Source organism: Aspergillus tanneri (assembly GCF_003426965.1).
Source record: "Aspergillus tanneri strain NIH1004 chromosome Unknown AapTan_6_pilon_pilon_pilon, whole genome shotgun sequence".
Lineage (NCBI taxonomy): Eukaryota > Fungi > Ascomycota > Eurotiomycetes > Eurotiales > Aspergillaceae > Aspergillus > Aspergillus tanneri.
Window position 1 is genome coordinate 2,117,614 of NW_022984633.1, and position 16,600 is coordinate 2,134,213.

Genomic DNA, 16,600 nt, shown 5'->3' on the forward strand with positions numbered 1-16,600 from the left:
AAGAGGAGCCCGGAGAGTGGACAGATATGTCACTATATGGGCGCACTATAATAGGGAAAACATCACATGGCAGAATTTGGAACCCCTCATACTGTTACATAGCTTTGTATCACTCCCAACTCCCTTGCCCTTAACCTTGCTTTTTGCCATCCATGTTGCTATTATTTGTATGCTTCATAAGACGCTACAGCACTCACCTGCAAACCCCTGTCAGAACGAGGCCAAAAACCAGACCAATAAACACCGAATTGCAACTTCCAGTGGGCAATGCAAACAGAAGCTTCGCACCACTTGCGATGGCTGTCATGTGGCTAAGGCACGCTGCACAGGAGGTACACCCTGTGCGCCGTGTCAAAAAGAGTGAGTTTTGAACTGCGTGGCCGCCGCGGGGGGTAGTGAAAATCATTTTTTAACTCTGTCAGTGGTCTACAGTGTCGCTATAGCTACAAGGCAAAACTTGATAAACCAGAAGGCAGTATAAACAAAAAGACGATTGCCCGATTCCAACGCATGAAAGAGGCTCAAGAGAAGAAAGCATACAACTCGCAAGCTGCAACACTCACACTACCGGGCACATCCAAGTCAAGTTCAGGGAGCTGCATATTGGTCACGGCTGTCACATAACCTATCTCCAACTTTATTATGGAACCAAGGCTTGCGCTGCGCAAACCGCCATCTGATACCAGAGAAACTGCTGATAGTAACGATCCAACGCACTGGGATTTTGGATTATTTGGGTTTCAGGAGTATATATTTCCCAATCATATGCTTGATCAGCTGGATGGCTGGATGGGGCCTGCTACAGAGGACCTTTCCAAGAATGTAAGGATCAAAATCCCGACCGTTATCCCGAGCTAACAGGAATGATAAATATAAGGATACTTACCTACTGACGGAAGCTCCCTCGGCAGGCGAGTGAAAGATCCGGCTGGTTACCTTCTTCAGATATTAACAGAAACTAGTGGCCCTTCACATGCAAGGTATATATTCAGACTGGGATATAGCAGCGTCGGCTGAGGATACTAGTGATCAGGAGGGTTATAGATGTGTAACCTCCCCTCATCACAGTACACCCTTATCCGAGTCAAACCTACCATGCCTCACTGTAAGGCACCATCGCACCAACGTGTCGGACACTATAGACTCAATATCACCCCATCCACTCAGTATAAGCCGTTCTCTTCTAACAACACATCCTGCACCTGCTTCTCCACAGTAACAAAGCACTTCTGCAGGCTGAAAGACGCTCCGCGCATAGCCAAGCAATCCCGATCGCTGGACGCTGTCTTAGTACATGCACAGCGCATTCTAACTTCCGTTCAGAACCTTCTCAGGTACCGATCTTGTGTAATCGACACCGAGGCGCTCTTCTTAGCCAAGATGGTTCTATCCCGGTTACGTTCATGGAGTTGCCTGTCCATATCCAGGTACAATATTCCAGCAGAGGTGCGACTGGGCAAATATCATGCCCCCGGAGATTTAGGGTCCTAACTACCACCTTGATCATCCAAAAGCACATATCGGATGTCAAGATGACGCTGGGGTCGTTTGAGCATAAAGTGAGCCAAGTCCGGCAGGATGTTCAAGGAGCCACATATTTAACCTTGCAAGCAAAAAACTTCCGGCTAGAGCTGGACAAGTTGACTAAAAGTATACCAAATGCTGCTGGGAGGCTGGCAAATCCGGAAAGGGATTAGAACTCGAGTGTATATGATAATATATTATTCATGAAACCAAGCGTGCGGGAAGCCGAGATAATAGGATTTGGAGTCATCGCATGTAGTTATGGCCATTGCTACCTGATAGGATGGTCGTTCTCTATTTTAGCGGGCTAAACTTGCTAATCCTAGGCACTCACTTATGCTGTAAATGATGGTGCAGGGCAAAGAGTTTTCCTCTCGACGGTTCTTTATTCCTACCAAGGGACACGCATTTTCTATGGTTACCACTTTACAGTCTGTTCCACTATCCCAGCGGCAGCAGGGTCAGGTGGGCTGTAAAAACTGCGTGGCCCGCAGTTACTGGTTTCCCATCATAGGAGCCGGTTTATTTAATTTGAAAGGGTGTCTAGATGCTTGGTTCAATTACCGACTTAAAATCCTTCAAAAATTCTACCAAGCGCCCGATACTGGAAGTAAATATTCCACCACTGTATTGTCATACCCTGCCACGAACGCATCCTTTTGGCAACCAATTACGCAGAGATGATAGAATACTTTTCAAGATTCCAATACCACCGACCAGGATTTAAATAGGCATTATCACAAGCAATCGTGCTGTGTTAGAGTCACTGGCTAAGCCACGCCTGCAAAGTGGGCAGATCTCCTAGAAAAGATCACATATCTGGCCCACAATATGGCGCACGCTGGATAAGCGGACCTAATGGAATGGTTATTCGCCCAGGATAAAGGGCAAGGACGATGCAACCACACCGGCCTGTGCTCCAGACAACTGATCCTAATACCCCCTCCAACACCCTACATGGGCTGCTGTATGGAGACTGACGGACAGTGAAATCCAAAACTTACAAAGCGAACAGTTCATCCGAGCAGGCAAGGGCAAATTTACATGCTCCATAGATGCCGCCTTAACTGGACGACATTTAAAGCAGCTGTATGACTCCCTCAACCGAAAGGATGCATCTATGCTGGCATAACTACGTACTGACCACTCCTGACAGAATACCTATCTCCATAACATCCAAAAATCAGATAGTGAGATGTGTTCTTGTAATAAAAGCAAAGAAACGGTGCAGTACTTCCTTTTTCAATGCAAACAATCGGTTCAACTCCTTCATGATATCAGACAAAGCAATAGAATCAAGGTTCGGTGACCTCTCATACGCGTTGCGAGGTCGATCAGTCGAGCTCCTTTAATGGGAAACCAGTTGACGGTGATCCATCGGCTTAGAAACCTAATCTGGAGGTTGCCAAGGCTGTATTAAAATACGTTATTAAGACAGGAAGACTGTAGGATTAAGTGTGTGCCACAAGAAATAATGATAGCAAGAGAGTGAACCAGAGGAGTGGATAAATACATAGGCTATGTACATAATTAGAGTCAGAGGTTTAACTATTGGAGGTACTCCACAACCGGCCCGACCCGGTCACTTACCGTGCTTTGGCTTCCTCAAATACTTAATTCAACCACCCACGATGACACGAAAAAAGAGCATAAATTAAAAAGATTTAGTGGAGCAAGAGAAAAGAAAACTATAGCAACATCTGCTTTAAAAAAAATAAGTGAATCGGCAATATTCGTCAAGCAGGTCGTCTATATAATATACCACCCTCAACTGCAGGATCGACTACGCGGTGTATCTACACGTCACAAAACATGCGCCAACTTCCATAAATTGACTCAAAATGAAGAGGAATCGTCCTAGATCAACGTGGAGCAACTTCCGGACCATCTTGTGTACAAGAAATAGCCGATATTCTTTTCTCCAATCGTGGTACTATACCTATCTAGACAGTTGGTATAAATTGTGTATACAATTTTATTAAACGATGTGATGAGCTCAAATAAGATACTCCAGAAGATATAATTATCAACATGCCAGATGTGAAGATTCAAAGATTGTTGAAGAGTGATTTAATCTTGTAAATATTACTATTGCGCAGCGTGGGATTGTACAAGATATATACAACTTTGATGCAACTGGCTTCCCAGGTCCTCCAATCTCATAATTTCTCCGTCCCCTCTACACACACCTTCCTCCCATTCCCATCAGAATCCAAGGCCAAACCAATACCATACCCCTCAGACGGCGAACTACTAGCTCCTCCACCCTGGGGAACCCTCCCAGTAGACATATACCTCCTCTGTTAGTTACTAAATTGCGATGTTGTTGGTTCGTCAACCAGTCCTACAACTCCCGCACAGAAAACCCACCCGAGCCCACAGACTCTCATATCGAAGACATCCTCTGCCCCGCACGACCAGAAGCACCACGGCCGTATGCAGATAGCTCGGGGTCACTGGAGGAGGAGGCATTCGTCGGCCTAGGCGGGATTGTCCTAGATGATAAAGAGTCCTTAGGGAGAAGGGTATGGGTCTTTCCCGCGCGCTGGAACTTTTCCTGGAACATGTTACGAATGAAGGTGGGACGGCACATGTTGGGCGGCGGTAGAAAATCCTCACGGATATATTAAGGGAGGTGGAGGAAGCAGAACGGGACGCGGAAGGTGATAATAATGATGAGAATGGATATTCCGAGGAAGTCAGAGAGTTTCTAGCGAGGATGCGTTCGAGGGACCCGCTGCTACGGTATGGTCAGTATCATGCGGCTTGTGTGGCGGCTCATCTTTTTGTGAAGGATGAGGCGGCTTTTGATGGTGGGGGATATTGCATGTTATTCTGGACTATTGTGGGAATGTGGTTCGGCAGTGGCGGACGGAGGTCGATGGCGCGGATGATGACTTTGATGGCGCGTGGAGGAAGGGAGTTGGAAGGAAGATTTCTCTAATGGACGGGGTGAACTTGGTTCTGCTTATCTTCCTGGGGGTGTTAGGGGACCACCGTATGCTCGTGGTGGTGATTAATAGTAGCAAGAATGTTATTCCTACACCTTCAGTCTATCTTCTTCTCTCGATTGGCTAACTATGCCGGAGGGTTAAACTGACTACTACTTTCCCCAAAGCAACTTTATAACACAAGGAAAGAAATGAATGTGGCTTAAAAACACAAAGAAACACTAAATGACTGACTCTGCAGTCGGGCCGTTGATGCCTCTGTCAGGGTGCTGTAGTTTACCCTTACCTCAGGTCTGGCCCCAGGGCTGCATCCGCTGCATGAGGTATTTCGATCCCCATTTCTCTACTTCGTGTCTCCCAAATTCGAGCCTAGCATCGTGTGCCAATCCACAACTTCCGGGAGAGGCCACCATATATACTCATCTGGATCCATTTCAATGACTGCGCATATGATTAGCATGGATTCCTAGTAGAAGTTTTGAAGAAGACGAGATGCTGTCGTGCCGGTATTGGCGCCAATCTGCCAATTATTCAGGGCAAGCCTGTCCCATTGATCTGCTGTATCACTGAGACTAGTTGCATACGCCAGAGCAAAAGTGAAGTTGCGCTTGAAATTGTAACTCAGGGTCCGACCGGAGTCTTCCCGTTCCTGTGACGACATCAGTGAGCACACACCCTCTGTCTCTGGATATGTATGTTGGGCACTCACAACATGCGTGCGAGGCACGGCTTATGAGAATCGCATCAACCGCCCAAATACAGGCGCATTGGGATCGCCCTCATTTCCTCGAGGTGTCCATCACTCGTAGGATGTTGATTGACCTTGGACAGATCTTTTTGACCAGAGCTTCCAATCCTCGGTCGTAATATGCCACATTGGTATATAGAGTGCTCGAGATGCCTGCAGCTTGTCAGTCAAGCTGTCTGCAAGAAAACATGACAGGGGCATGCCATTGCAATTTCCCCGAAGAGTTTGTTGCCACTGGGACACGCAATTGGCCGTTGGAGGCCTCTTTCGCGGAGCATGCTTGGCTCCCCAATCCCCACCTTTTTCAATTCTGCCAGTGCCTTGTGTGAGATACTATGCTTTATGTGGTACATATTTATTTGCTAAATACGGCTATATAACAGGCGCATTTGGCGGTGCTTGCGCCAACTGTAAATAGCTGGGTCTAGTTGGGTATCGCACTGTACAAGATGAGCTTTAGTGGTCTGTAACTCCCCTAGTGGGAAAGGTATAAAGCAGCTGGCAGTTAGTGGTATAGATACTGGAAAAAGGTATCAGTAGGTTTAGATTAGTTCCTTTTAGTATCTAATTAACTTGGGAGCTGTAGAATGAGAACAAAGGAATCCATTTAACTTGGATAGGGAGGAAGAAGACGAAGAGAACTTAATAATACCATAAATAGTTCATATAATTTTATTTTATAAGCACCAATACCTGCACTGCACGCCTAGTTGCACAGGCCATGTGTACAAGACCTAAGCATAACTTGCACCTCTACGTAATGCTTAGGATTAGAAGCCATTTATATAGTAAAACCAACAAGTTACGAGAAAATGCTCTGCCGGAAGACATTTTTATTTGAGAGGAGTGGCGTCGCCGGTAGGCGCCAAGGCTGGAACGCATGATTCCCGCTCTAAGCCCCTTTGGGCGAACCGCGAGGGGTAGTCACGAGATTGGCTGTGAAGCATGACGTCCGTTTCAGGAACTTTTGCTTTCTCTCAATCCCCAGGCTTGATTTCAACACTAGACTATCCCTTGCCAAGGAGTGGTGGTGTTGCTTGTTGGGCTGAATACAACCAGGGCAAAGCAACGCCTACTCCAGCTGGGTCGTACACATCACCCTCCGGTTCTTATTTCTTCGATAGCTCCTCCATCCTCTGCTGTTCCTGTGATATTATGTTCTGACGTGGAGTTTGTTTACTTGTTGTACTTGATTTATTGATTTTAATAGATTATCGAAAGGATACACCGGTCAGATTCACTCAAGGTGGAAGGGGAGGTTACACGAGATATTCTCCTTGTGCGGAACTTCCTTTTTGTGCGCTGTTTTAAGCCATCGCTCTGGCGTTCATTGAAGACTGTTGACACGGATGCGGGGGCACTGGTAATTCCGTACTGCATTTGGGCTCCTGTCAAATACGGTATCTTGAAATTTGACATTATTATACCTGGGCTATAACCCTTCTATCATCATGTTTCACTCGTCGGTAAGTCCGTTCCAGTGAGAGCACACTTGTTGGAAATGCGCATCATGTGTGCAGACACTTTCTTGGGACTTCACTTCGTGGTAGCAGTGTCAATATATCTGTAACTGACATAGATCTCGTACAGAAGCCATATTCGGCTGTCACCGTGCAGATTGAAGTCCTCACCAGTGAACAGTATGAGGTTGATGACTCCAGTGGAATCGTTGATCTCATAGAAGCCGTAACCATCCAGAGCAGTGGCCCGACCGAAGCAAGTCGCGCTCTGCGCAAGAAGCTGTCAGTTCCACGGCCCTCATTTGATCCTGGAAGTGCCCCCATATTCCTAACTCTATTCCAGTAAATATGGAAACCTCCATCGCCAATTACGAGCCCTCACGATCCTAGACTTCCTGATCCAAAACGCCGGTGACCGATTTCTACGTGAGTTCGCAGATGAGCCGCTTCTCGAGCGTTTACGGATCGCCGCGACAGATTCTGTTTCCGATCCTATGGTCAAACAAAAATGCAAGCAACTGTTTGGACAATGGGCAGTGACCTACAAAGATACACCGGGTATGGGAGGTATTACCGGCCTCTACAGACAATTACCAAAGCGCAAGCAACCGGCCAACCAGGCCAAGGCAAAGGTTCTACGGGAGACTGGCACTTCCGAGGAGCCTCCCATGGGCCATACGGTGTCTATTTCAGCTGGTAATGGGCCATCCACAATTCTCAGTGGCCCCAAGCATAAACATTCGTCTAGCAAGTCCCTCAAAAAAGATAAGAAGGACAAGAAGGAGAAGAGGTTTCGCGCACCGTTCATTTTGGAAAAGGAGAAGCCGGAAATTTTGCAAACTCTAGCCTCTTCATCCGTTGCCAGCACCAACCTCCTGAACGCCCTCAAATTGGTGAACCGAGAAACACACCGCGTGAGTGAAGATGTGGAAGTCCTCAATCGGTTCGAAACCTGCAAACAACTCAGACGTCAGATCCTTCGGTACATCCAAAATGTGGAGAGTGAGGAGTTCCTCGGAAGCCTTATCCACGCCAACGAGGAACTTGTTACTGCGCTTATGGCGTTCGAGGTCCTGGACAAAAGCGTGGATTATGATAGCGACAGCGACCAAGATGTGCTTGAGACAGGATGGACCCCTGACCGTGACGATGTCAACGAGTCCTTTGCAGGACTTGTCATCAACCCACCCAAACCTCCTCGGCCTCGACGGCCGACAAGCATAAGCGTCCCATCTTCATCTTCACAACCACAGCGACGGGTCTATAGCAGTGAGAGCGAGTCCGAAACAGACGAAGATGACGATGACGAGAACAATCCGTTCGGAGATCGAAATGCCATCCGTACTCCTGGCATTGACAAATTCCAACCCACATGGTACGTATACACTTGAGATCTATGTACATTTATCAACACTGTTGTTCGGTTTATTCAAACTAATCCCAACTAGGAGAGAAATTTAATTTTACAAGACCAGGTTTCTATATAAATTGAAGCTTTCATCCCACTTCGCTTACTCATGAGAATTTGACATTTAACTAGCGTTCCCACTCTACTTTCTTCTATTTCTTTTTTCTTCTCTTCTTTTACAACGATAAATGATAAGCAATAACAGCTGGAACTGGTGAAACGGATGAGAGGACTGGTTATTTTTTAATGCGATAGCATGCACTGTACGATTAACTATTAATTGAGCACTAACAAGAGGGCGACAATACGATATTAAGATTGGGAACACTAAGACCGTAGCAGAGACAACATTGTAACTTGTAAACTAATCCTTCCCAACGCAATGTGCTATACTACTAGGCAGTGGTCCAGTCCGTACAACGCTAACAGGGAACCCTTCCTGTATTACTAGCCTATAAATCCTATATACCCATCCAGCAGAATGATGACACCATACATATATCCATTTCATACCTGAGACCCTTCTGCAATGCATGAAAATCAACAAATACTACGCCCTAATATACACCGTACAACCAGACCTCAATACTCATGAGTATTGACAACACGGTTCCATGGATATGCCACAGCTCTACCTGGAACCAGGGGAAAGAATGAGAGAAGTAGGTAAGGGATGGAGGTGAAGGAGGGGAGCGGAATAATTTAAACCCGACACAGTCTTCTCACAGGTTGTATATACATCGCGCTACAACACCTTTGTTTTCATCCATTCACTGGTACCAACACCAAGGTTGAGGCCGTTCCGAGCCCACCATCGTCGAACACGCCCTTCGGCGCCGGAGACTGGGTCTGCATCTTCCAAAGCTTCTTCGATATCGCATGTTTTGAACTCGACGCGAAGGCCACTTTGTCGCCACCATTCGAGAACGTTGTCGTGTCCGTTCTTGGTGGGGCCGACGAGGACCTGGGAGTCGAAGATCATTTTGGCGCCTTTCAGCTGATACCAGACGTCGAGGACGTGGACATGGCCGTGCGTGCTGGCAATCCGGGCCACCGACTCGGCGTGGCTGTATGGGATGCCTGAGGCGTCCCACCAGATAAGGGATTCCGTGCGGCCGGACTGCGCTGCGAGGAGGACTGATTTGCCGACTTTCAAGGGGATTGGAATCGAAGCGGGTGCATTGTCTGAAGCTTTCTTCCACCAGTCCAGAACTTCAACACGACCCTCCGCACTGGCGGATTCGAGTGCCCGTTCCGTATACCGGAGTTCAAGACCGGATGTTCTCCACCATTCAAGGACGTTGACAAAACCGGCACGAGAAGCTCCATCCATCGCATCTGCGATGTATTCTTTGTTGGGAAGTGCGGGTGCATCACGCCACCATGTCAGAATATTGGGATTGCCGTAGATCGCAGAGGCCCGATATGGGAGATTGGTGAGGCGAGAAGTCGTCCAGAGTAAGTCAAGGTGGTTCTCCGTGAGATATGAGAGTATATCAGTCCGCGAGAACTTCGAAATGAGATGACAAGCAAGATCGGACAGTGGCTTCCATCGTGGTAGACTATCTATGCGCTTCTTGATCGCCGCAAACGACCCTCTGAGTATCGTGTACTCCAAGGATGCGGGTGTCGACATTTTCAGGAGATGGCTCTGCCACTCTTTTGGTACTTGCAGATTCGTGGGAATGCCAACAGCTTTGGCGATCTCCCAATCATGTAGGTGATCCTCAAAGATATTAAACCACAGCTCGACGGGTAACGAAAGTGCACCCTTTTCGTCCCTGGAATGACAGGGAGGATGCCGTAACGCCGTCAACGCGTTATTGCCAGACGTGGCCGCCCTTGAAGGGGTGGCGTCGTAACAATTTTCCGATGGACAATTTGAAGTCGTATCAAAATGTGAAAAAGACAACCCTAGAGTCCTTTCGATCGTTTCGTGCGTTTCTTTCAGACCATGCCAAGGTAACTGAACCAGCTCCTCCGGACCACTGGATTCCATTAACACAGGTGCGACAACATTGATCCATGGCCAAAATTGGTTGACCTCTTGGAGTTGTCTCCTACTTAGCGGGTGGTGCCACTCGGAGACTGTCATGCCCGGTATTAGCACAACTGGTTTTGTATGGATCCAGCCACGGAGAAGCGCCAACGTTAATGTGCTGGTGACACCTGACAACATCGAGCCCAATGCACCAGCATCCATGGGGGCGACCAGAAGCATATCGGCCCATTGGCATAGCTCCGCAGCCTTGGCCCTCAACCATTTCCGAGCGCCCGTTTTTTTCTCAAATGTTTGGCTGTCTACGGTGTCCATGTAGTGGGGGACTTTGCTTGCCCCGGAGAGAAGAGCGGATGGTTCATCAGTAATCAGTCGGAGTTCAACTCCAGGGTGGTGGACTAGCGAGGGGAGAACATTTCCCACGAAAGCGCTCTCCGTCGAAAGCAAGATGCGTTTTCGGCGACGGATTGGCTCTACCGCATCCTGTAAAGATACTTGGGAGACACTATTTGCAACCAAGTTCGGGTCATTCTCTCCATCAATGTTCATTTCATTTGACCAGCTCTCCTTTGAGGCAGAAGTAGCGACGCCACTCGATATCGGGTTTCCAGTTGGGAATCCTACTGCCATGTCCAAATTCCACAATGGATAGGAAGTGTCGAGCCTACTGGACCGACCAGGTTGTGGCAACTTCAACCCGAAGTCACAGTCGGATTCTAGGGAAGAAAGAAATCCGTCACGAAATAAAAGAATACGGGAGAAAGGACAAATTATAAGGTGCGTCGCGAATCGTAAATCGCGGCCCTTCTTTTGCTCACTGAATAATCAACTGCAGCCAGCGCAGGACAGAAAGATCAGTGAAAGAGACCGGTATCGATAGCGGTTATGAATGTTTCGGGTCGAAAGTATGGTTTAGGCGCGCCCAAGAAACTCCAGTACAGCAAATCACGCTAGTCAATCCATGAAACTGGTCTGCATATAAATGCGGCACGTGTTGGCCGATGAGTGGTATGATCGAGAGGAGGGAAGCGGTGTACCGAGTACTACTCCGTAGTCAGGTCGTATTTCAACGAAAGCAGGTTGTCGAAGCTTGGATGTGAAACTCTCCGCTTCGCCGACCGATGAAAAGAAAGGAAAGAAAGATCTGGAAATTATGTGGCGTGGTTAGTCTATCCAGAGACAAGCCTGCAAGGATACAAAAAGGGAAAAGATGGAGCGTGGTATCTGAGTACTCCGTACTTTTAGCAGAGCCTTCGGCGGTGAAAATAAAAAGGAAGAGGCGATTGACTGAATGGATCATCGCAAGGTCATCATCATCCTGCACTAGCCGCAGACTGCCGGGCGCTGATTGGCCCAGGTGTGCTGCATGAGGAGTACGGGATAGACACCTCAGGCATATTTTCTGGCACATGACAGCAATGGAGAATTTTCCATGGATCTTATCTAAGGAATATATACCGTAACCATAATGCTGTATCTATCATGCCATGGGAACTAGAAAACAACTGTTCAATGAAGACAACCCGAAAATGGCTGGAACCCAGGGAATGCTAAGGTACGTACGTACATACATAGTCTAGTCGAAATTCCGCCATATCCATCTCGTCTACCGGTCCTGTCGTGCCAGGTTCGAATGCAGCTTATGCTCTCGCATCCCCAGGCTTACCAAGGCTCCGAGAGTGCTGAGTCCAAGTAACGTAAGGAACGTCGCTCGCAGAGAGTCCATGTATGCGTCCAACACACCTGGTCTCCAATCCGCCGGCAGCTTCCAGATTTCGTCCAAGCTATCTCTGATGCGTCCGATCAGTTTTTTAGCATCGTCTCGGTTGCCGAACCGAGACCACAGGCCGGATTTCAATAGGTTCTGAAACACCGCAGACGCAATAGTGATACCGATCGTACTTCCGGTGCTGCGGAAAGCGTAGGATGCCGACGTGATGACGGCATGATACTCATGATCCACAGCCGAAATCAGGGCTACGAGAGTAATGGTGAGCATGCTACCATAAGCGACCCCCAGTATGAAAAAGTAGGCGAAAGGCAGCAGGGCAGGGGTGGTGAGGTTGAGGGTACAGATCAGAACCCCCGAGGTGATTAACAGAGCCACAGAGACATAGTTCATCGCTCTGTAACGGCCGGTGGCACGCATCATGAGCCCTGATCCCAAGGATCCCAGTGAGGTTCCGATCGCTTGGGGAATCAGTCTGACACCGGCCGCAGTAGCCGACAAGCCCTGGGCCTGAAAGAATATCGGGAGGTAGAAGAGAAGTCCAAAAACCGCCATGGTACTGAACCAATTGGTAAGACAGGCGGAAGACACTGTGCGGTTCAGCAGTAGGCGGACTGGGATGACCGGCTCGGCCGCAAGGTTCGCTTCAACGTAGATAAAGATGCCCAAGAAGACCGCGGACAGTGGGAGGGTTGTGAGAATGAGGGGATGGGTCCATGGAACCTGGTTGCCCCCCGTGTTAAGGCCTAGAAGAAGCAGGACAAGTGTAATGACCAACGTAACGGCTCCAAGAAAATCAACTCGGTTTAACCTGCCCTTTACCGTTTCTTTAACTGGCACCTTGACTGTGACGGCGACGACAATACACGACACAACGACAAAGGGTACCTGGATTAAGAAGGCCCATCGCCATCCCAAGGTATCGTTAATCCATCCCCCAAATACGCCGCCCAGACCACTTCCGGCTCCGTAGCAGATGTTGCCAATTCCCTGCCAAACTCCCCGTTTCCGGAGAGGAACCAAGTCGGAGGTGATGAACGTTGAGATGGCCAAGAGCCCTCCGCCCCCAACCCCCGCGACCACCCGTCCCAGTATAATGGTCCATTCGCTTTGGGCAAGACCGCAGATTATATTTCCTGCAGCAAAGAAAACGTTCGAAAAGACAAGCCCCGTCCGTCGCGAAAATATGTCGGTCAATCGGCCACTCAAGGGCTGGAAGGCAGCATTCGAGATCAGATAAGACGTGGCGAGCCATGACAGCAGCGAGAGCGAGTGGAAGGAGGACGAGATGGGTGCCGTGAGGGTTGCCACGATCGTCGTGTCTATCACGATTAGCATTCTCTCTAGGCTCAGAAACGCAATTTGCTTATACCTAGTGCCGCTAGGAAGACTCCGATCCATATACTCCCCAAAACCACTAACAACTCTCTTGTTGTGGGTTCCTGGACTAAGGGGACCTGAGATTCCGGCGTAGGGAAAATTTGGCTGGACTCTCCAAGGAGCGGCGTCTGTTCCGACAGAGGAGCTCCCCGAGAGACGTCTGCTCCACGATCTATGCTAGGTTGGTCGGAAGGCATTGTTGTGTCGTGGCTGAGATGAAAGAGAAAGAAAAGCTGTGGGGAAGTTGGGGTCGGAGATTTAAGATCAGTCAGACTCAATATGAGATGCCGAGAGCCGGGGGTTGCGATTCCCTCCGATTCGAACAGGTGTGGGACCTTGCCATGATTTCTCTCTGTCTCTCTCTCTCTCTCTCTCTCTCTTTTTTTTTTTTTTTTTTTTTTGTTTCTTGCCCTGTTGTTTCAAGGACGGAGAAAACTCCTAAGAGAGAGAAGAGAAGAATTAAGGCGATATAAACACAAACGAATGCGGGGAAAGACCGTTTCCATGGTTCGGCCAACAATGCAAGGCAATCTATGAATGTACTCCACACTCTGTGTGCATTGGGCTGGGCAAAACACAGTCCCTGTCACTTTTGTTGCTAATTTTTTTTTTTTGTCTTTTTCTTTGCCCAGGATAGATTGTCATTATATACGGAGTATGCCCAAGCAGATAGACTGGTTCATATAATTTCCCATGTGTACTTCGCACTGAAGTATACGCCACTTCCAACTCAATCAAATCCTTTGGAATTGCTCTCAAATAGGTTAAGCTTCACAGGATCCTTGTGTCGAGTGATTAGAAGACGAAGGTACACCATTGCCCCTAATGCTCTATATAGATTAAGAAATTTTCCTCATCGCTGAAGGAAGAAGCTTCCAACCATTAAGTATACTGGTCCGTTTGTTCCAGAAGCCATAGAAACTACGGAGTATAAACTCCAGCCTTGGGTTATAGAGTATGATACAGCAAAGTATCGTTAACCATTTGTCATATTAAAAGCTGTGTGATTGTCACCTTTCTGGTCCTTAAAGGTACGCTGAAGCAACTACGGAGTATTGTGTGCATTCTCTGAATGGTCTAATCGATGTAAATTACTTACAAGACAAACTGAATAACGAATTTCTCATTTTCTTCTTTATTGATGTTGTTGTTGTTATGGTACCATCTTTAAGACCATGTCGCTCACTTCCTGTCGACAAAATATCTGAGAATGTTATGTTTCTCATATTAAGGCTGTCCTGGCCATGAAGATGTAAATAGGGAAGTATTTATAACAAGGAAAATAATTCATGAATGAATTTGCCAAGCCTGACGCCCACTGATTCCTGTTCCAAAAGCTTCAGTTTCTTTGTTGGTAAGCTATAATTGCCAATTGCCACATCGAATCTCATTCTGTGAATGTCTCTACGTGGTACACTTTGGCCAATAAGTGAATCATGTATTTTAAATATCCCTGTCCAGGGACCCTCAAGGGGCTATTTGACTCTTTCAACGACGTGAAGCAGAGCCCTGCAGACTTTCCATCACCTCAGCATAGCGATATCAGAACGGTGGTTACGGACCAGGACAGACAAAGCCAAGCCCATACGATGTCTGGATTGCCGGATAGACAACCCTGGCAGGTAGAAGGTCAACAAGTAGATACAGAAATTATCATAAAGGACAACCAGGTCTTTATATCATCCGTTTACACAGGGCCAGAGAGTCAAGAATGGGCAACTCATCCTCAGATCCAAACTACAAACACCGAATGGAATCCTCCCTGCCATCATGAACGATTCAATCAGATGCTCAAAGAACCAGAAATAATTCTCGAGCCCTTAATCATGTCTAGCTTCCGGTGGAAAGGCGTGGAGGAAACGAAGATCACCCAAAAATTAGTATCTGCACTGCACGTCTCCTTGATGAGGCCTATGTTCCCTATGTTCTCTGGGGTGAGAATATGATGCGGGCACTTGGAAACCCATCGATGGTCTTTGTAAGCTAGCATCCACTACCTATCCCCTATAGTACACTATCTAACAAGGCCTCTAGAGCATTGATTTCGTTGTCTCTGACGACATGCATGAGAAGGCAGTCTTGGTTCTCCTAGCGGCTGGGTTTCACTACTGCAAGGCTGGGCCCGGCTGTATCCTGCACCGAAGCTTCGCGAACAAGCCGGTCTCTGCAGCCCATCTGCATCTTGATCGCCATAGGCCTCTTAGGTTATACAAGCAGTCCGAGATCCTCTGGGCCTATCCTACCCTTCCTACGGAGAAGCCCGAAGCCGATAGCTTACACTACATATTGGGCAATGATCCCCGACTGCGCGAACAAAAAAAGGGCTTTCCACCGTGTTGTGGTCGATACTACGATTCTCTTCATCCGGTGAAGATGCCACATCCCACCAAGCTGGTAGAGGCGTTAATCTTCCTCGTCTGTCGGGACCAGGATCCCAACCCGGAGATTCCCGGGTACGAGAGTGTGTGGTTTCTGTGGTATATGCACTTGCTTATGTATGTTGGGGAGTCTGGGTTGCTTCTGCCGGATCAACTGGACCCTCAGTTCCTGCCTGTTTGGAACGAGGCACGCTATGATAAGGGCAATCCGGGGCGTCGACTGCGCTCGATTAAACGTCTTCAGGCAACCCTCTGGGGGCTACAAGCGCTTCCGCAGAAGGTACGCTGACGACACAGATGGGGTAAGCGTGAAGTTCTCGTTCTGTTGTTGGATTTGTGTACTGAATCAAGTTCAGCTGTGCATTTCACTCGTTTCGAAATAGGTGAATATCACTCGATGTCCATCTATATTATTCGGGACGGTGGTACACACAACCTTCCCTAGACTGAAGTCCAAAGTAAATTAATAGCACTAGTTGGTAATATCTCCTCGGTGATCCATTTAAAAGCTGTACGTACGGTATAGAGTGCCCCACTATATACTAAATGTGATATGAAGAGCCAATTTCGGACTAGCTCTTCTATCATCCACTTCTGCATGATTTTCTAGAACAGGAGACCAATCCATTTAATTAGTGGATATCTGAACTCTCGATGTATATTTCTGACTTCATTCCTGGATCTTAGGGGATTTACTGGCAAACTCACAGTTACCATCGGACTTTATGTAAACGTCACCATAGGCATCGTTTTGCAGAATATTTTGGCAAGAAGATCTACAAGATATGGTTTTTGGCTCCGCATTTTGATTCTTCCAGTAAGAGGCTGGAACCCCATACCCTGATTAGTCACACTTTGTGTTATGATATCTCGCGCTGGGCCGTTTCTGTACCCAGTCACGCATGCATGGCTTGATAAAAGTTCGCCGGACTGAAACACAATACCAAAGCTAATGAATTAGCCTGGTAAATTCCCTGAACTACTAAAAGCATAGATGCCCGACTATGATCATATCGTCAACAT

The 16,600-nt window shown here is 47.7% G+C and overlaps 4 protein-coding genes across 4 annotated transcripts; 2 read left to right on the forward strand and 2 right to left on the reverse strand.

Annotated features, from left to right (window-relative positions):
• Positions 1-6,674: 6,674 nt before the first annotated feature.
• On the forward strand, positions 6,675-8,144 carry LSB5 (LSB5 family protein; the record flags this gene model as incomplete). Its single annotated transcript, XM_033573326.1, has 4 exons — positions 6,675-6,689; positions 6,814-6,965; positions 7,027-8,058; positions 8,132-8,144. The coding sequence occupies 4 exons, from the start codon at positions 6,675-6,677 to the stop codon at positions 8,142-8,144; spliced, it is 1,212 nt and encodes a 403-aa protein (XP_033423878.1).
• Positions 8,145-8,836: 692 nt separating this feature from the next.
• ATNIH1004_008722 (uncharacterized protein) lies at positions 8,837-10,720 on the reverse strand (the record flags this gene model as incomplete). Its single annotated transcript, XM_033573327.1, has 1 exon — positions 8,837-10,720. One exon carries the CDS (start codon positions 10,718-10,720, stop codon positions 8,837-8,839), a length of 1,884 nt encoding a protein of 627 aa, XP_033423879.1.
• A 976-nt stretch (positions 10,721-11,696) lies between these two features.
• ATNIH1004_008723 (uncharacterized protein) lies at positions 11,697-13,396 on the reverse strand (the record flags this gene model as incomplete). Its single annotated transcript, XM_033573328.1, has 2 exons — positions 11,697-13,141; positions 13,192-13,396. 2 exons carry the CDS (start codon positions 13,394-13,396, stop codon positions 11,697-11,699), a joined length of 1,650 nt encoding a protein of 549 aa, XP_033423880.1.
• Positions 13,397-15,168: 1,772 nt separating this feature from the next.
• Positions 15,169-15,866, forward strand: ATNIH1004_008724 (uncharacterized protein; the record flags this gene model as incomplete). The annotated part of the gene is made up of 2 exons (XM_033573329.1): positions 15,169-15,177; positions 15,234-15,866. 2 exons carry the CDS (start codon positions 15,169-15,171, stop codon positions 15,864-15,866), a joined length of 642 nt encoding a protein of 213 aa, XP_033423881.1.
• Positions 15,867-16,600: the final 734 nt, after the last annotated feature.